At 48.1% G+C, this 20,778-nt stretch overlaps 1 protein-coding gene across 1 annotated transcript in view; it reads left to right on the forward strand.

The window, feature by feature from the left end:
* CUX1 (cut like homeobox 1) overlaps positions 1–11,922 on the forward strand; it is a 175,631-nt gene extending 163,709 nt beyond the window's left edge. Inside the window, exon 24 of the mRNA XM_042879941.1 lies at positions 835–11,922. Coding sequence (XP_042735875.1) covers positions 835–1,552 — 718 coding nt within the window. The 3' untranslated portion in view covers positions 1,553–11,922. The remainder of the gene's footprint in view (positions 1–834) is intronic.
* The last annotated feature ends 8,856 nt before the right edge of the window (positions 11,923–20,778 follow it).

Raw genomic sequence — 20,778 nt, forward strand, 5'->3', positions numbered from 1 at the left:
TTCCTTTGGATCTACTAGAAACGTATTCATAGTTTTAAAATCATCCCTTTTGTGGTCCAGCGTATTGTAAATGTTCATGTTCCTGATGTCAGATTTCCAGTGAGAATGAGAGACTGCAGAGCCTTTCATCTCTGTCCATGAAACTGCATCCAGCGCTGTAAAAATACGGCACGAAATTATGAATGTAACTTGATTTAAAATCATAAAGAAAAAATTCTTAGGTTGTTTTTCACCAATCGTATTATTACCAATTGATTATCATCTACAAAAAAACGTTACATCTCTGCTTTGTTCTGCAGTGCCTGCTGTGGTCATTAGAAGGGCTGGCTGGTAAAATAAATGGGCTGGTTGGAGTGCAGGTTAGGCTGAATGGAGCTCTGAGCACCTGCTGGAGCTGTGGGTGCCCCTGCGCAGTGTGGGGGTCGGGCCAGGTGATCACAGAGCTCCCTTCCAGCTCAGCGATTCCCTGGCGGCGTACGGGTCGTTCTCAGTGACCAGGCACTGGGCAGGTTACCTGCAGAGCTGCTGCGCTGAAAGCTGTGGGTTCCACCAACCTCCCTCCCGCTGCGCTTCGCAGGAGCTGCATGTTGCAGCCTGGGTCCCTCCTTGCACAGCAGGCTTAGAAGTGGGTGTGTGGCCGGGGATGAATGAAATTAAGAACATCTTGACAATATTTCACGTTTTTCCCAATTTTGCCAGTCTTTTGAATTGGAGCATGTGGCCCTCCCACCGCCCCGGCTGTCCTGCAGCCGACACACACTGGTTGCTGCTGTTGGCTCCCTGGGAAGGAGCCTGCTGCATGGCAGCTCTCACCCCTTTTGTCTGTCCCCCCAGGTCTCGCATCCGCCGGGAGCTGTTCATTGAGGAGATCCAAGCGGGAAGCCAGAGCCAGGCCGGGTCGAGCGATTCTCCTTCGGCACGAAGCAGCAGAGCAGCCCACAGCTCGGAGGGAGACAGCTGCGACGGCGTGGACGCGGAGGGCCCACCTGAAGGAAAGCCGAGCGGCGCGGAGGCGGACGAGTACAGCAATGCAACCACAAAGTCTCAGGGAGGGCAAGCGGAGTCGGCTCTGGAGGCGGGGGAAGAGGCAGCGCCGGGCGCCCGGCCCACGGAGCGAGCGGAGCCGCTGCTCATGGCGGCCGAGGGCCTGGAGGACACCGACGACGAGGGCAGGCCCAGAGCGCCGCGCCAGGGCTCTCCGGCCGGGTGTCAGCATGCGGGAGAAGCTCCGGAGACGCCGCCCGGCTCCGCCACGGAAGGGGATGCCTCTACCTCAGCTGCCTCCACCTCAGTCCTTACAGGGGAGAGCTCCTACAAGTCAAAGGAGAGTTCAGAGAAAAGCTCCAGCGTGCCAAGTACGAGTTCGACGCCGGGCGCAGGCTCGCAGAAAGCCAACTCTCTGCAGAGCTTGTTCAGCTTCTCCGAGGCAGCGAGCTCCAGGAGCACACGAGACAGCTCCTTGAGGAAAAAGAAAGCCGCAAACTTGAACAACATAATCCACCGCTTGGAGAAGGCCGCCAGCCGGGAGGAGGCTGCCGAGTGGGAGTTTTGAGATTAAAACTCGCCCAACTCTGGAGAGCTGGGAAGTGAAACTGGACCTCTACTGGTTTTATTGTGTTGCGCACTTATCCGCCCTGCGGGCCACAGGGCAAAAACGCCATAGGCCAAGGTGCATATAGAAAACAAAAGGAGCGTTAAGCCCAATTTATGTTCGTGTTTTCGAGGAAGAAAACTGAAATGTGTAGTCGAGCTTTTTTGTACCCTGAAGTGTTTTTATTATTGCCCTAAGTGATTTCCACGGTTTCTGGAATAACTCATACAGCTTTGCCTTGTGCCCTCCTCTTTGGTGTGGGCTTTAAAAAAAAAAAAAGAAAAAAAAGAAAAAAAACGTTTTAAAAAAAAAAAAAATCGAACCCACGTATTAAAAGGGGGCTTTTTATCTGCCATCTAATGGCTACAGAGCGATAATACACTATTATCTTCTTAAACCAGGAAAAAAGGGGAGATTTTTCAAAAAAAAAAAGAAAAAAAAAAGAAAGTTTTTTGTAGCTGTTCAGTTGCCACTAAGAGATTGCACAGTCAACCGACTCTAAACACACTAGTTTGGATTCCTACGTATTTTCAAGAAAAGAAAAGAATCTTGTTGTTTGAAACTTTGAATTAAAAAGAAAAAAACACATTTACTCCACATATTTTTTAACAAAACAGAAAAAAAAAAAGTCACATCAGGAAAATATCTTAATTTGTGGTAGCTGACTTAGTGTTTTCTTGTAAGTGAAATAGAATATTGACACGTAGTGCACATTGTTTCATAGCTTTAACTGATTCTGGTCTTTTGCAGACCAGAATTTGTTTAATACACTCCATTTTAGGCCAAATCAGGACAAAAAAAAAAAAATCTGAATCTAGGTATTTTATAATCTGCTTTTTAACCTCTAACCACAGAGCACGCTGATCAGACCTCATATCTGGGAGGTTTGGGAGACAACTTAGAAACAGCATGTACTTGATCATTTCACTTGGGTCGTAGCGTACAGGATTTCCTTTCAGCCAAGTCAGATTGCTCAGAAAACGTTGGCCAGTAACATTTCAGCCTGCTTCTTCGGGGACACGCTCCGTGACCCGAGCTGTTCACCTTACCTGGAACCGAGGGAAGCGTAGTTCATGTGTACGACTGCTGTCACACCACTAAGGGGACGGGAGCTGCCTCAGATGGAGAAGTTTTCCTGCTGTAGGTGGCCATTTACTGACTCTCTTCCCACCGCAAGCACTGATTTTAAATGTTTTAGTTGTGGGAAGCTTGTTTTTACGTGGAGGAATAGTACATGGCAATGACCAGACAGGCTCTTAGCAGGGCCGAAGGAGCCCAAACTCCAAACCAAAACGTTGATGCTCTCCAGTCCCGGTCTCGCCCGTTCTGCCCCGCAGAAATGCAGCCTTTCGCCATTATTTTATGCACAGGTTAGGGCTGATCAAAGTACAAATCAAATTCTAACTTGTCTCTAACTCCTCCTGTTGTCTATATGTATATGCGTGAGCATAGAGGTGCGTGGAAGGATGTGTGTGCGTGAGTGTGTGCGTGCAATTTTATACGTCTGTGTATTTTCTTACGTACTTGTGCACACATAGAGTGCATTACTGCCACCTTTTTTCAATAAGCTGTTTTATCAGTTATGGCTTCTACAAGTTTGCTAATTTAGACTCCTTTATTGCCATATCTTTAAAACTAACAATAGATGATTTCGGAATATATATATATATATAAATATATATATATATAATTTTTTTTTGCTTATTTATAGGTGCTGTATTTTATTATCTGATTGTTAGGAAGGGATGAAAGGGGGCAAATATTCTTTAGAGGGATAGACTGCCGGCAGTATTGGGTATAATTTACAAGATGTAGTTGTCATACTGTATATTATTGATTGAAGACTTTTTGACCGTATTGTGTATCATTGAACTTTTGTCTTAGGTCAGCATCTTTTTGATGACACTTTAATGGTGCATTCATTACTTCTTAAGTTTAATTAATATTACTTTTCTGATTTTGGGGGAGGGAGGGACGGGGAGAGGAGTTCCGACTTTAAAGGTATGTTCCCAATATTACACCTCAGTGTGCTTGTATTAATTCATTAGTAGGATTTTTGACTGTAAGATGTGAAACCACATTTCTTGCATGATGTTTTAGAACGTATGTATTTCATTTACAGTCTCTTAACATGCAACAGCAGCACGTAGTGCAAGTGTCACAAATTGAGAATCAGTACACTAAAACCAATCCTTTTCATGATCGAGGGAAGAAGGCTCTAGGAGGCTGAAAGGCAGGGACTCGTTTCCTATTTCTACTGCTAGCTGTTTCAGGATACCTCCTTGGGTAGCTGGGGACTTGTGATGCAGAACTCAAACTGAGGAACAGAGAGAGCAACTGCCCCTTTCTGTGATGAGCTGAGGAGATGGTTTGTAATACAAACACCGGCGTGTGACAGTGCTGGCAGCGACTCCAGCTTCTTGCCTGAGCGCAGTTAGCCCCCAGGAAAGGCCAGCAAGGGAAGGAACGTGGTGAAGCAGAGCCGTACCTCTCTGTACCTGTGCAGGTTTGACTTACAAAGCACAGCTCCGTCTGTCAATGCACGTCCTGGTAGAAGTGCACATACCTTACTACGAGTCACAACCAGGTGTGTCTTCAGCCGCAGAGCAAAGCTTCTGACAGGAAGACACACGTATTTTCTTCTGTTCTTTTTTTTTTTGTTATTGTTGTTGTTGTTGTTTGGTTCAGGTTGGGTTTTTTAATTAATTCTGGGCAATCCGTTTGCCAGTCTGGTTCTGCTGTCCTTGTCTGCTGATTGGAGATCCAGGTGCTTGATGCAGCCAAGCGGTTACTCGGCTTTCTCGATAGGGAGGGTTTTGTTCTGTTTGATTATTTTTCTTTAATTAATATTCCCCAAACTGTTCTTGTGCCTGTGTCTCTATAATTGCATTCCATAAAGCTTACTGAGAGCTCTTGCTGCATCATCCGACAGCAGAACTGTATTCACAGGTTGAACACAAATGCAGCATTTAAGGTCAATCTCTCTTCTTAATAAGCAATACGTAAGTGCCTTGAAACTTGTATCTTTTATTTTCCTGTTCGTTTTTTGGTTGCTTTTCAGACTCCCACTAGTTCTTTAGGGTTCTTCAGTGTCTGCCCGGTTTTTAATGCTATAATGGTTTCTAAAAGCATATCTGTAGCTTGCCCTAGAGGAAATGTTTCTTTTATAACACTAACTGTTAATTCTGAGCTCCATTATTACATTTGAATCATGTAATTTCGCTGGATAAAGACAGCATTCGTAAGTCAGAAGTCACTCCATCCTGCCAAGGGTTGTCACTGGTATCTATTGAAAAATTAATCAAATAAAAATGCTGTCAGTATTTCCGATATTTTTGGCACTTTATTAATGACTTAGCTCCTTTTGTTGTTTCGTATGTAATGATCTGCAATGAATGTGGATTTGCCTGCTGAGATGCTCTGGGGTGCCCCGGCCGGGTGTCACTGCGGTCCCTTTGTGACCACGTTGTGTAGGGGCACGGCAGACCCACACCGTGCGGCCGCGCTCATAGAGCACAAGTGATGTGCCCAGCTTTTGGTTCCCTGCTTTTAGCCAAGATTGCAGCTGCTTTTCTGTTCCGGTGGAAAGTAAAATGGATCAGCTTGAACTACTGCTGAGATTCTCTTGTTGGAGATGAGCCACCTACTGGCTTTCAAACAGTCCCATACCTCCCTGGTTTGGAGACTACACTTCAGCAGCGCTGAAAGGTGTTAGCTATATTTCTTATCTAGTGTGGCACTTGAAGGTAACGCTTCTAGGAAAATGTATATTGGGGTTGGTTTTTTACTTGATGAACAGTAGAGCATAAAAAAGCTGTAGGAGAGGACATGCCAAAGAGTAGCACTGGGGCTTTTTGTGTTCTTCAGTCACAATAAGGTGAGAGGAGGCACTTAGGGACATGGGGTGGGGGCTGTCCCATGGCACGATGGCTTTGTAGAGCACGGAGCCTGGGGACGGGGCTCTCACTGCCCACGTTTCTTACCCAGTGGATGAAAGCACAGACTGCAGGAGACCTGCAATCCCACAGTCTGGTTTTATCTGGGGGTTCTTTAAAAATATTTTTATTTTCTCTTTCCGTTTCCAATTCCGTGTTGTTACGAAGCTGTGGGTGAAGGGCCCGGGCTCTTGTATCAAAAATAGCTTCCCACTGCAGCAAAACTTGTTGTTTTTCTCTCTGGATGGCTGGGGAAGGAGGAAGGTCCATTACTTTGTTTAGATGAAAGCTAGGAAAGAGTATTGCTTGGAGAGGGGTCATGCATGGGATTGTCAGTATGCTTCTGGCTTTGAGGATACAGACTTCAGGCTATAATTGGCAGAAATATCTCTAATTAAAGTTGCTGTTGATGCTGTAAAATATGACCATTTTATTTATTCATCTGAAAAATGTCTACAAGTAGAGCCACTCCTTAAAGGAACTTCTGTCAGTGCATTCTGGCCGTGCTGTGAATTAGTGAATCCTTTAGTAAGAGCTCCGTGCTGCAATAAGAAAATCTTATCGTACAGTTAAAGAGAAGAAGATACACGTGCCTTTCTCATGAGGTGAAAGATCCTTGCATTGTTTCTAACTTGTTCATGTGGGAACGGTGAAGAGAAGGGGCTTAATGAACATGGCAGAATTCTATGCAATATTCTCTGTGCAGTTACTGAAGAGTGGCTGTTTTTCAGCTGTTTAATTGGAGAAATAGTGAGCTAACAAGAGCATCGCTCTGGTGGCAGCTCCAACTATGGAGGTGATACATTTATGTAAAATAGGGCTGAGGGAAACCTGAAAAAATTCTTTGGTTTTGAACATTTCTTTGCACTTAAATCCAAACCAGTTTATTTGAACTGAAATCATAGAGTCTTGGGACATCCTGAGTTGGAAGGGACCCCCAGGGATCATCGAGTCCAACTCCGAAGCGCTGCAGTGAGGCAGAGCAGTGCCTTTAGCGAGGTGCAGAGAGAGCAGTACTCTCACTTAGGGATCTGTTGTGTGCACATGGAGGGCACTGTTTTTGCTTCATTTGTGTCTTTCTAACACAAATCTTAAGCGCTCTCTTATTACTTCTTCATCAGTGTACATATCCTGGAATGTTTCCTGTCTTGGAGCTGCTGTGTGGCTGAGCCCTGTGCTGTGAGTGCTCCTTGGGGGCTATCAGAAACATGGGAGGAAGAGAGAAGTTGGTTCTTTGGTGGGGGAACTTGATTTCACAAGCTGCTTACATCTCTTAGTGCTCAGTGTGGCTCACATGGATGGAATGGCAGTTCAGCTCACCCATATGTTGGCTGCTGCGTCCCCCTTGCACTTTCTGCTGCCCCACTGTTGGAACATCAGCGTTTTCTTCCTTTGCATTGCATATACAATCAGCTTTTTCTTTCTTTTTTAAATAGAGAATTTAAAAATTCTGTTTGAGCAAAGTATTTTTTTTCCAGCTGTTTAAAAATCTTGCCAGATGGTTTTAAATTGCAATCACTGGCTTTTAAAGCACAAAATCTTAAGTTTGTTTTCTGACACTCAGCTTTCTTAGTTGAAGAAGTGACCGAGTGGTCCATGTCTCTTTCCCTGCATGCATTTGAGCTTTGACATGTAGAAATATTATTTCATGAATTAATTCTTTCCTCCTCATCCCTTTTGCAGGATGTATTGATATGCCATATGTAAAATATAGGTAATAATGATCTTTAAAGCGAGACAAGCCCTTTGTGCTATGCCTAGGGAGTGATCTGTCCTACATGACCAGGTCATGTCCTGTACCCTGCCCTGTGAATATGCAAGGATATCGAGTTTCTCTGCTCCAAAGGTGAGGTTTATCCTTTTGGAGAAGGTTAGCATTAGGCTGTGCACTTGAGTTTCCAAAAAAGCCTTAAAAATAGGTGTGTGAGTGGCGCCATCTCCTCCTCAGGGATGAGCAGTTCTGTGCCATGTGTGTTGCAGTTGCTGGATGGAAGCTCATTTCCCAGCAGGAGGAAGCCATTCATTGCAGCGTTAGCAGTGAGAGCCTCTGGTGCAGCCGAAGACCCAGCCAGGCTGCACGCCTGCTTTCCCCAAACCCTCCACGTGGCAGCCCTGCCTGCCCAGGGAAGTTTGCGTTTCTGCAGCTGTTTTGCGAATGAAATTTAAATAAGATCTGACGCCCGGTTGTTGGTTTTTCATTGCTGGTCACAGACGCTCAGGCACAAAAGTGCTTTAAAATGAAACGTCTGCTTTTTAAAAATTAATGAGATTATTGTATTTTCCCTTGTCCAGCTATTCCACAAAGGACAGTTTCTGCCATCGTTCACACTTGCTTTATTCATGTTGATGCCAGGAGAGGAGTTTTGTCACAGTTCTGTAGATTAGGTAACACTAAAGCTGTTGGTTTTATGGTACTGCTTCTGTTTGTTGAAACAGCCGTGTGCAGGTTAAATTCTTAACCATAGCAAAACAGAGCAGGATGCAGTGGGTGCCTGCAGCCCCCGTGACGTCACGTCTTTGAGTTTTGTTCATAGAGCTACTTGAATGACGTGGTACAGAACTCATCCAAAGACCCAGGGGAGTGGAGAGGGCCAGGAATTGTGGCTTGTGGGTGACGGAGCTGCTGGTGACATGGTTACTGTGTGATGTGTAGTGATGTTCATAGCAGCACAGCCCTCTGTTGGTAACAAGAAGAGCAGTGTTGAGTTGCATTGCCGTCTTCCGTCTATGCGGGTAATGAATACATTTTTAGGAGTGAAGTGTCTACGTGTCCATGTTTCCATAGGGGGAAAACCCCTCTGTATGTGTAGCATTTTCATGCTTGGCATCAGTAGAACTGCTGCAGCCAGATATGTGAAGTCATTTGGGGCACAGGTGAGCGGAGGCAGAAAACTGATCTGTATTATAATGCATAGGATGCTGTTTTCCCATTAGTCAGACATGTTCCATGCTGTAAATGCAGAATTATCCACTGGAGAGGTCAGATTTCTGTGGGTTTAGCTAACCTGGTAGGGGAAAGATCATGTTCAGAATACATAAAAATAATGCCAAGGGTCTCAGATGTGCCAGAGCTGGGTGGTTCAAAATCAGGAGTCAATCCATCTCTGCAAAATCCCCCTTCAGTACGGCCTGCAGGAAATTCATATGCTGGACACTTGCACAAGTCACGTGTATTTTTCTGTATCTGTGTACAGTGGGAAGGTGAAGAGTTTTGCCACGTATTTAGACAACTGCAAAAACAGCCAGTATGTCCATGAAGCCGAGTAACAAATACGAGCACACGGCTCGTTCTTGCTCTCTCTGAGCTGAATATTCAAATACTTTTTGGAATGAACCTGAAATTCTCTTGCACTGTCCCTCCCAGAGGCACACGTCTGTGTTTGGAAGAGAAGTAAAACTTGGCACTTGACTTGCCCTGAAGTACAATCTATCCCCAAGCAACGAAAATTTTCCCTACAATCACTCCCTCAGTCAGACTCCCCTGGCTTTTGTTAGCTTCCCTTAGAGCCCTCCTACCACTTTGACGTATGATCGATGTGAGTAAATTATTACTAGCTTTAAAAGTGTTTCCAAAGTACCTGGTTACCTCGGGATGCTTGCACAGCTGCACAGCGGTACCCGAGCTCCGGCTCGAGGGGCAGCATGCGGGCGGTCGGCACGGTCACCTCTGTGTCCTGTTCGTTGTCCTCCATCAGGGCTTCCAGTTCCTTCCACCTGCAGGGAGTGGGGATGAGAAGAGTTTGGTTTAGTTTGGAATGCTTTGTTTGGGTTCTGTAGGCGTATCGTCAGGATTCTGTACGCCACCACATTTCCCATTGAGTTTTCAGTTCTTGCTACTTTCCTAAAATTCTCTCTTGAACAAACTTTCTATACTTGGAAAGCTATGTGCCTTATTTTCTAAATCTCTTCGTGGAGAATAATCTAAAGCACAGTGATCTCGATTGCAGCATTCGCAGCCACCTGCTTGTCGTTTAGTGCGGGAAGGGAAACGCCAACCGAGGAGCGATTCGCGGCCCAGCACTCCTTGTCCCCCTGCTGATGAGCACTTCAAGCACTGTGCATTACGTCTTTGTGCAATAGAAATTCTCATTGTGCATCTGGAGGTCGTTGGCCCATCCAATGAGCGCAGGCGAGCGGTAGCGTGGAGAACTCAGGTTCCCAAAACAAGCCTGCCTGGGTTGGCTCTGGCAGCGCGGTTGGTTGTGGGCTTGGAAATAAAGGTTGTAAGGCAAAACATGACTGGTTTGTGCTCGCAGGCTGCCAGCGTTCAGGAGCTGCTCCCAGGCTCCGGCCGTTGCTGCTGGTGCCGTGTTGGTGCCATTGGCCATCCTTACTGGTTGGCAGCAGTGAGGCACTGCAGTGCATCCCAATCCTAACCCGGCTGTCACAGACAGGCTTCCACCCCCCAGCATCCTCAGCCCTTAGCAGCACTCGCGTGTCATTCTCCAAGCTTGCTCTCTCTACATCATAAGGTGAAATACATAGAGGTGGTTTGCTGTCAGGAAAACAACCGCGTATTTCCTATTTATGAGATTGATTTTATCAGTTTCTTTGCTGAGGTTTGTTTTTATTTGATACAAACGCAACAGGAGCATGCATATCCTGCAGGCAGACATTGGATGGAGCGGGGTGCTGTCGGCTTGGTTGAGTATCCATATCATTGTGCCCCTGTTGTGTTTCCTAGAGCAACCATTTTTTTTTTAAAGATATTTTATCTAAATGCCTAATAAATAATATTATTTAAATAGTTTTAAAGTAATTTAGGACTGAGAATAAGAAGCCTCTGTTGTGAGAGAAGAGACTTAAAATATACAGAGAGAAAATCCCCTTAGCCTCCTAGAGCCTCTACTGAGAATGTCATGAAGACGCAGTGCCCCTTGTCAGAGCACGCTGCCATCTCCTCCAGTGTTGATGTAAAATGAGAGACTGGTTTCCCGTGACGTTCATCTTTGTTGGCATACGTTTGAATTTCTGAATTCAGAGCTGGTTTTCTTCTCATCCGAAGTTGGTCGAGGTTTAAAACAACAACAAAACAAACAGCCAGGTCGCGTGGTGCGCTGATCTTTGTGCCGTGCGCTGATCTTTGTGCCGTGCGCTGATCTTTGTGCCATGCGCTGATCTTTGTGCCGTGCTCTTGCAGTGGCTGGGCTCATCCCTGGTGAGGTGAGATGAGAGAAAAGCTGCCAAAGCAAAAATGAGAGAGTGACCCCCGCGTGCGGCAGGGCCGGAGCTGGGCTGCTGCAGGGCGCTGGGTTTGGATGCAGATTTGCACTTTGCCTTTTGAGGGTGTCCCGCTCGAAACCGCCCGGTGAATTCCCATCCTTTGGTGATGTAGCCTGAAAGCAAAGAAGAAAAAAAAAAAAGGAGCCCTCTGGAAACGATTGGAGAACCCTTAAAAAATAGGGAAGAAAAGAAAGAAAAGAGATGAAAAAGCTTGTTGCTGTCAGGATGCTCTGTGCAGTGCTGTGCTGACCAGCTGTGTGCCGGCGCTGCAAACCAACGCTGCGCCACTCAAACAGCCGAGGGCTCCGTGTCCCAAAGCAGGGGGAGGCTGGGGGGGGGAGGGATGGCGTTTCTTCTGTTGGCTTTGGTTTGGTTTTCCTTTCCTTCTCTAGTTGTTTCCCTCATGTTCCCTTTTGTCATTGTTTTTATTAAGAAATTAACTCTCTGCATTTGTGCAATAACTACTTGCCATGATGATGGGCAGACCTTTGTAATGCCCCGACTACTAACACAGCACAAGATGAACTCAAACAGAAAGTGGTGTACTTTTTCCTGAGAACTTTTTTTTTTTTTTTAATGATAAGCTCAGATCTTACCCCAGTGTATTGTGGTGTCTTACATTTTTAGCAGTATTTTATATTTTGTTTCTGTAACGCACTAAGTCTTAGGTGTTTTTAGAGCTTGTTTGTTATATTCACAATCACGGATTTAAACGGAAAAAAAGAAAAAAAAAAAAGAAAAAAAAAAGATCCTCACAAAGACCCAATTGACCAAAAAAAAGGAAAGAAAAAAAAAAAGTGTCTCTCTCTTTTTTTTTTTTTTTTTTTTTTTTTTTTTTTTTGTACAAGTAGCTTCGAGAAGCCCACGTTGTGTTGCTGTGACTCATCTTTTGTAACATTTTATTTCTTGGTATTTGTTTAAACGTAAAGAAAAGTAAGAGTTTATATGGCTGGCAGTAGCGGGGAGCGCTCCCTCCGTCAGCAGAATGGCATTGTTTATCTGTCTTTGTTTGGTTAGCCATATAATGTTTGTTCTCAGCACTGTACAACGGTCCCTATATGATATGGAGAAGCAATATCACTGTATGAAACTCACACGATGTATTATTATTATTATTATTCACTAGCACCCTAGGTGTGATAATTGAAGTAAATATCTTTTATACAAACACAATCACGTGTGGGCTGTCTTTATTAAGGTGAGACCTGAGTCCAAGCAGCAAACATTTACATTGGTGGTTTTGGCTCTGTGTGGGACTGAGTTCCATGGGGTTTGTGGTTGTGCCGGAGAAGAAAAATCCTTTTTTGTGTATCCTTTTCCAAGGTGGGGATGAGATTTCTTCAGTGCCACGTTGAAGTGTCAGCTTCCAGTTTGTGTTCTGGTCAAGTGCGAATGGTGGGCAGAAAGCATGTGCTGTAGGACTGCAGGGGGGTGCTGAGCACCAAGCCAACAGATAGCTGGTTAAAAATAATAATAATGAATGGAAGAAAGGGGAATTTTGCCAGATACGCAGCTTGCTCTTTATTTTCACTGCATGTAAAGATCAGTTCCTCTTCCAGTGCCTCATAAGATGCTGTTCCAATCAACATCCTGAGTGCCTACAGAGTGACGAGTTGAAGTTTGATGTTGGTAAGGGACAGATATCTTAACCCACCTGGTGAATTCCAGTTTGGAAACCAGCAGCCCAAACCTTGAGCTGGAATGCTGTGGTTTTCAGGCAGCAGACGTGGGTACGTGTGCTGTCACCTCCCATCCCCTGCCTTGCTTAGGAGCGACCACTTGGAAATAGAACTATGTCATGCCTTAACTTCTTTGTGTGCTTGCTATTTTTTGAGGTGTCTGGCAGTTTGCTCCACAGGATGTAAAGGTTCTGGGCTTAACAAACACCTTTTTTCCTATTGCTCAATGCTCGGTCAGACTGTTGATTGCTATCGCTGTGTTGAATGATTTTACCATCATCACTTAAAGCTTTTCAGCTTAAAACTTTTAAAGCGTGAAAGCCTCAGGTTGGTTAATTTGTATGTCTATAACTCACGTTTTTCTTTAGGTGTGGTGCTGTTGCACCGAGGAACAAAGCCTCACGTGGCCACCAGCGCGGTGCAGGTGCGGAAGCACAGAGCTGGTGCTGGACAAGGAACGGAGTTAAGGGCAGAAAAGCTGGTCTGTGGTCTTGGGGTGCAGGGAGACGTCAGCACTGCGTCGGGTGGGCGGTGGCCTTGGGCCCCCTGCCTTAGTGAGAGAGAGAGACGTGATGGATCTGTGGATCCCAGCAGGAGCAGACAGGGCAGAGCAGCCCGCGTCCTGTTCTTGGGCCCCACTTCTTTCCATTGCGAGAAGCGTTTCTGCTTTAATGGGAGAGCTGAAGAGGTTGCGTGCTTGCCAACAGAGAGCTTCAGAAAACATGATTTGATTATAGCAGAGCATTTTATTTTCTTTTTGCTCCAAGCTATGGGAAACTGATAAGAAAATTCAAACTGTTTTCTTGAACTCTTCCTCGTTACCCATGTAATTATCTTAGTACCCTTGGAAATAATCCGCTCTTCTATGAAATCTCTCCTTCCGGGGTGGATTTCTGAAGTGGCACTGTGCTGCTTTCTGGGGGCTGTTTATTTTGGAGTGGCTGGGCCAGAGAAAAGGGCAGGAAAAAGCCCTCAGCCCTTCCCACAGCTCTCATGCTGCAGAGTGGGCTAAAAAGAAAGGGGCAGAGGAAGGGAGGGAGCAGGAATGCCCTGTTTTCTTTTTGGCAGCACACAGCAGTGACAATGAGATTTGCTGCCCTTCCTCCTGTCAGTCCCAGCCCTTGCCATCTAGGTCTTCCTATCTTCTGCATGCATCCCTCAAGGACATCACTGAAAATTCTTGATGTATTCTCTGCATCTTCAGAGCAGTGCTTGCACTTGGTCCTTGGGGCTCTTCCAGGGCTGCTACCTGTGGCTAAAGATGGGGCAGATTGTGCCTGGGGGCTGCAGGTGGCTGTGAGGGATGTCATCACCCCTTCCTTTTTGTCATCTGACTCCTGGGCAAACACGAACTTCTGATTGCTCCAGGCTGACCTTCCTCCCTCTCTGAGACCTTTCTTCCCTTTCCAGGAAGGTTGCTTTAAAATGCCCCAGAAGACCAATCCGTGTGCAAATTCTGTAGAGTTGTTGGGCTTTCTGCAGCTCTTGGCTTGCATCTCCAGTGTCTTCACTCACTCTGGGGAGATCTTTGGAAGAATATACACCCTTCAGGTGATGGTGACGTTAAACTGCCCTGTGAGATGAGATGAATCTGAGGGGCAGTTTGGCTGGGCTGCTGGGCTACAGCCTTGCAGCATTTCCTTCTGAACAGATTTGCATTGAAGATGATGCTGCTAGATTTGAGTAAGAGAGGGCTCTGATGCCTTGCGTAAAGAAATACCAAATAATTCCCTGCCTTCTTGTCCTGCTTCTCAGCCCACTGACAGCTCACTGCAACAGCAGCCCCAAGGAAGAGCATTAGGACAGAGTGAATGACCCCATGCAAGTGTGGACAATGCAGAAACACTGTCCCACATTACAAAAAGGCCAAGATAGAATATGAACTGCTGAGATGTACAGCACAAAAAGGCTTTTGATGACCTTCCTGTTATGGGAAGAACTTCTGCTCTGATCTCTTGCTCCTTGGAATCAGAAGAGGACAAAGACAACCCGGTTCATCCAGGAGTGAAACTGCAGCCTGTGGACTCTGCCCCCCTCATCCCTTCAGCTACGGAATACGGTCAGCTCCCTTTGATTCTCCCCGGAAGGGAGCAGGACTTTGGGCTGTAACAGCACCATCTTTGTCAGATTTCCTTAAAAGCCCAATGCAAAGTATTTCAAGAACCTTAAATTGTTCTTATACAAGTATAAACTTGGGAGCTCTGGCATCAGATAGGACTGGAGCTGAGATATTGTTGGCCTGGAAAGTTTCATGGGAGAGAGATGCCAAAAAGCCCATGGGGAAGTGAAACCATTTTGACTTCTAAGTGACTGCCCTCAGCACCCGGTCATTAACCAGGGCAGCCCAGCACGGGAAGGGCTCAGTGACCTGCAGAGGGCAGACCCAGTTCCTGCTGCTATCTTTGGCTCTCAGCCTTGGCTCGAGGCTCCTGAGCCTTCGTTATCTTGCCATCATCTTCCTTCCAGTCAATAAAATGGGCTTGAAGCCTTTGAAGTGCTGGATTTCAATGCACTTCAGTTGACTTCTGAAAGAACAGTTTCTCAAAGAAAGCTCCAAACATGCCACATCATTCCTTTTCTTGTTTTCTTCTTTTTTACAGTTCTGTAAATCCCAGGATGCCATTCAGTAATGGAGGCAGATTAGAAAGTTACCATCAGGCAAATGAGGGTGTGAACTTGCAAAGCCTCAGCTAATTTGCAGTAAGTGCCCATGTGTGTGCTGCTGCCTGCAGGTCCCTTCCATAGCATCACTCAGCTCCTGTTTCCTTCGGGCTAAGAGGATTCACACAAGCAGTTCCTGCAGTCCTATGGATGTGTAGCAAGTCCCAGCCTATCAGCCCAAGGTGATTTATTCATCTGCTCTATCCTCAGTAATCAAGCCACCATCTTATGGAAAGATTGCCTCTCATTTTTTTATGTCTGGCCTTATTATTTCAAACTAAGTTACCAGTATGTCTTAATTTTCTCCATCTGTGAAAACAGATGCTGTTTATTTTGGACAATTTACCAAGGGAGTCCAACTGCTGGGGCTGGTTGCAGGAGGCCGAGCTGCCAGCACTCCATGGCCACGCGGGGCTTAAAGTCTGGTGGGTGCTCCTGATGAGCTGCACACAGTGTGCCTCTAGGGCTTCTCCATTTTGCTTTTTGATTGTGTATTTTTTGCTGTGCCTATTTAACGTAGAACGCCTCTGATCAGTGCTACACCATCTCCATGAGTTTTGCTCAGCAGCAGGGACCCTCACTCTTCTCCAGGCCAGCACTGAAGGCTGTGGGAGAGCTGTGTAGTTGATCACTTGCTTGAGACCAGGGCTCCCACAGTTCCCACAGTTGTGCCTGCAGGACTGTGGTGCAGTGGTGGTAGCCCAAGTTCAGTGTCTGGTAGCCAAAACTCAATGGATCTGCTTGACCCTTGTGTTTGAACAGGCAGTTTGTGCTGAATTGCTGGGAGCCATGTTGCAGTCAACAGGGAGCTCAGAGGGCACAGTGGGGCTGGGCTGGTGGTTGTATTTGATGTTCTTACCATAGAATCACAGAATGGCTTAGGTTGGAGACGACCTTAAAGATCATCCATTTCCAACCTGCTGTGGGCTGGGTGCCCCCCACCACCTCAGGCTGCCCTGAGCCCCATCCATGGCCTTGGGCACCTCCAGGGGTGGGGTAGCATAGAGGTCTTTTCCAACCTTAGTGATTCTATGGTTCTGCACTTCTTGCAATGACCCACACTGACCAGCCAGGCATAATGAAAGTTGGAGGCTTTTGGATCAGTGTCCTGAGTGATTTGGCTGAGAAAAACCATCATCAGGTGCAGGTTGGCCCAACCCACTGCTAATGCACCACTGGTGCCCCACGCACAGCCTGGTGCAGCTCCCATCTGCCCACCACCTTGCCAAGGATGGCACAGGAAGGTTTGCAGCACTGCTGCCATCTGCACTGCGTGCTTCCTGCATACCAGGTGGAGCTGGCAGCACTGCAGTGGGACACGGGCAGAGCTGGGGGTTCTGTCAGCACTCAGCTGTCCGGTTGCTGCATTGCCTTTGTAAAGCAGTAGCATGTTGGATATGGCTTCTCTGTAGTCTGAAAAGTCAAGGACAGTGAGGCTTGAGGAGAAAGACATAAGGTTTAAAATCCCATTATCCTCAGGACTTCACCTTCTTTGTCCCATTTCTTTCTGTGGTGCCTCTGTCTCTCTTTTGAGGCCTTTGCACATCTGAAGGGTCAGGGCCGGGTCGTGGCAGCACAGCAGCTCTGAGGATGCAAAGGCAGAATTCAGCACTCATCTCCAGTGCCCAGCTGAGCCAGGGCTGCTCCTGCTGCTGCCCTTTGGGGCAGAGAAAGTTATGATTAAAAAAACTTTGAACAAAGATATGGGGTGGTGGGATCAGAGAGAAGCTCCATCCGTTTCGGTTGCTTTAGGATTAGGGGTGGTTCCCAGCTTTTCTGTTTTCATGGAGATTAACCCCAAGGGAAGGAAGAACGAGTTGTTGTTTAAAAGTGGGAGCTGTGCTTCACTGGAGAACAGAAAGCAAACTGCACTTTTGCTCTATGCACCCCGAAAGCAAAAATGTTGAGGAGGAAATGGGGATGCAGAGCTGCTCCAGCACCAGCAGGGACATGGGGAAGTGCAGGGCAGCATCGCACCACTGCGACTGCTTTGCTTTGGCCAACGAGAGCTTCCTGATAACACGTGAACAGGCAATTTTAATAAACATCCAATTAAAGAATTAACCGTAGGGAAGAGGTTTTCTTCGTTCCAAATCTTGTTAATGCAGGTATTTTGCATTGGACCACCCGTGTTTGGGGATTGGAGCCGTCACCATTTCTTGAGAAATAGTGACCTCCAGTGGGACAGCTCTGCCAGCACAGCTTTGGGGTTGGATGGCCCTTTTGGGGGTCTTGCACTGCTGTGGTTTGGGGGGTGGGTATGACTGGGGGGCACTAGAAGGATGTTGCCCTGCTGGAAGCTGGGCAGGGACCATCTCCAAAGATGTCCCTGGCCCCATCTCACCCCAGTGGGTGCTTTGTCTGGAGCAGCTCAGGGCTGCTGATGTACTCCTGCTGCCCCCAGAAGCAAGGATGGAGCCCTGGACAACGGGATTTGCTGCCTGTGAGGCAGCTTCAGCACTCTGGGTGGGAACTCCACATCTCTTGGTGTCCCCTTGGGCCCTGGCTGACAGCCCTGGCTCTGTTTTGCAGTGCGCTGTGCGGAGCTGCAGATCCAGCTGACAGAGGCCGTGTCGGGGCTGGCAGGGCAGAAGGAGTTGGTGGCCAAACTGGAGCACGACCTCAGCACCATCCAGGCCCTCTCTGCTGTGCACCGTCCAGACGCAGAGGTAACCTCATGGCTCACAGCTCCATGACTCGGGGTGGCCCCAGGGAAGACCACCAATGGCGGAGGGCCTGCAGCACGCATGGGGTTGTCATATCACCTCCTCTATTCTTTCTTCTTCTGTTTGATTTTGGGTTTTGTTTTCCCACATTTTCTTTCTTTCTTTTTATTTTCCCACCTGTTGCCCACCTGGGTTCTGCATCAAGCCCATATACAGGATGGTGCTGGCATGTGGCAGGAGTGGCTTCTGAGGGCCATCCAGCCCTTCTCCTCCCATGAAGGGACAGGTTTTAGGGTTGAGCATAGCAGCAATTAGAATCAAGCATCATTGTCTTTGGCTTGACCCTTGCTGAGCACCCATCTGAATCTGAGTGGGAAATGCTGAATCCCTTCTGCTTGCCCCCAGGGCGCAGCCATTCCCAGCCTGGAGAAGATACCTGAGCCCATCAAGGAGGCCACCGCGCTGTTCTATGGTGAGAGGCAGCCACAAAACTGCTTGGGGTGTGGGTGGGAGCCATCCCAGTGCTATGGGCAGGGCACTCACCTCTTGGGGACAGTGATGTGGAGATGCTCCCAGGCAGACACAGACAGCACATCCACTGGCAGACAGTGATGTGTTTTGTGTTCAGCACACATTGCTGGTCCTCCTGGCCACAGCCCAGCGCCCATTGGGGGTACCCACGGAATGGGGTGGTGCTGCAGCAGGATGGGTGGTGGGTGTCCATTGGGTTTTGCTTCACACTCATTGTTGTCTGCAGGTCACCCACCGTCCCCCAGTGCCCCATTCCCTGAGGGGCAGGTGGACTCACTGCTTTCCATCATCTCCAGCCAGAGGGAACGCTTCCGAGCCAGGAACCAGGAGCTGGAGGGGGTACGTGGGCTGGGCGGGTCCTGTGTGCTGCCGTGGGCTGCTTGTCTGCCATGTGGGGTTTGTCATCAGCACAGCACCAGTGCAAGCAGTGGGAAATATACATTCAAGGGTCAATGGGACCAGGACCTGTCAGTGTTGCTCATAAGGGCAGTCCAAATCCCTGCTGCTGCAGTGAGGGTGCGTTGGCTATCTTGCTTGGCCATCCAGCATAGCACTGGGGCTGCTGGATGAAAAGAGCACATAATGAATGTGGACTGGAGCAGAGTTTCACCCAAGAGTTCTGGAAGTTGAAGGATGGCTCCAAAGAAACTCTTATGTGGGCAGAGCTGGCTCTGCAGTTCCCATAGCGTCACGGGATTGGGTTCCTCAATAAGGCAGGGCTGGGCCAACAGGGATAATTCTAATTGAGGAGCAATTTTAATCGAGATCCGGGAAGTTGGGGGTACTGAGAGGGGAGAGCATGGTGAGGAATGTGGTACTGCATCAGGGATGGCAAAACTGAGCATCAGCAAGTCCCCTCCTACCATGTTTTGGAGTTGCATTGGGGTACACAGTGGGGAGCAGGCTCCCATCACATCCCCATCACCCTCATTGCATGGCTGTGTTGAACCAAGAGTGGAGCCATGCAACTGTGCCATTGAGGACACCCCACACCTTTAGTGTTAGGGACCTCAGACAGGTGAACCCCCCAGCCTCATTGGTGCAGTGGGGCTCTGCATCCCATATGAGGGCAGTGCCACTGGGGCTGAGCCTTTCTGCTAACTGCTCCCCATGCAGGAGAACCGCATGATGCAGCACACAGTGCACGCATTGCAGAGCGAGCTGGACAACCTGCGGGCTGATAACATCAAGCTCTATGAGAAGATCAAGTTCCTGCAGAGCTACCCTGGCCGGGTGAGTGCTGCTGGTTGTCCTCCAGTTGGGTTGGCACAGACAGGCAGACCCCAAACCCCTCATTTATCCCAGTAACAGCAGCAGGAGGCTGTCCCCTGCCACCTCCCTGCCTTACCTCCCCTGTTACTGATGGACATTTTAATGGCGTTTGGGGATGGGAGACTCCCACAACTGTGCAGGACCTTATTTGGGTCTCATTCACGTCGAGGTGAGGTTGGCCCCTCTGACATTTTTCCCTGTGTCTCCCACGGAAGATCATCCTCATGTTTATCTGTGCCACAAGGCAACCCCTGGATGCCATCAGCATGAGCTAAAGAGCACACGGCTGCCGCGCGCCGCGTTGCATAATTCACAACCTAATCAGGCATGTGACAAGTTAAAAATAATCATCAAAGATCATTCAATAAGGCCAGATCTGATGAATTCAGCGTCCCTATATCGGGATCTGGCCTCATCGGGGTATCGCATTGCAGAACGTAAGGGCATAGTTGCTAAAGGTCCTCTTGCAGCGTGGTTTGAGTGCCTTGAAGCCACCAGTAACCGTGTGCTGGTGAGGGCAGGGCAGAGTCTCCATCCCTGAGCCCATCCCAACTGTTCCCTTCTATCAAGAGGTTTCCTTACTCTTCCTCACCACTCGCCCTGCTGGCAGTAGCTATTGGGTTAAGCACCGATTTCTTCCCCCTAAGCCGCTCTCCTTGTCCTGCCCATCCCGCAGGGATTTGGGGTGTGATGATCGGAACGCACTGGTCTTGCTAGTCCATCCACTGGGTCATGCACCACTCCATCCACTGGGACCACTTCTTCCCAATAAGGCTGGGGAGGGCAGCACCTGTGTCCAGGGGTGTGGGACAGGGACACGTGGCTGTGCCATCCATGGGTCTCATCGTGCCTTCACCTCTGCAGGGCAGCAGCAGGGATGACACAGAGCTGCGTTACTCCTCGCAGTACGAAGAGCGCCTGGACCCCTTCTCCTCCTTCAGCAGGAAGGTATGGGACCCCACACAGTGCGCCCACACTCACACCAACACCTCACCTTCCCAGATCTGCATCCCTCACATCACTCCTTCCGGCCCCCAGTTCAGTTCTGTGCACTCTTCTCTTTGCAGGAGCGCCAGCGCAAGTACCTGAGCCTGAGTCCCTGGGACAAAGCCACGCTGAGCATGGTGAGACGTGGGGCAGACCCGTCCCTGCCACGGTCGTGGGGTTTGGGGTGTTGACCCCCAGCTATCCAGCACGACAGAGGTTAACGCTGGCCTGTA

Source organism: Lagopus leucura, unplaced genomic scaffold, assembly GCF_019238085.1.
Source record: "Lagopus leucura isolate 7727_CA_CO unplaced genomic scaffold, USGS_WTPT01 Super-Scaffold_100024, whole genome shotgun sequence".
In the NCBI taxonomy this organism is placed as follows: Eukaryota; Metazoa; Chordata; class Aves; order Galliformes; family Phasianidae; genus Lagopus; species Lagopus leucura.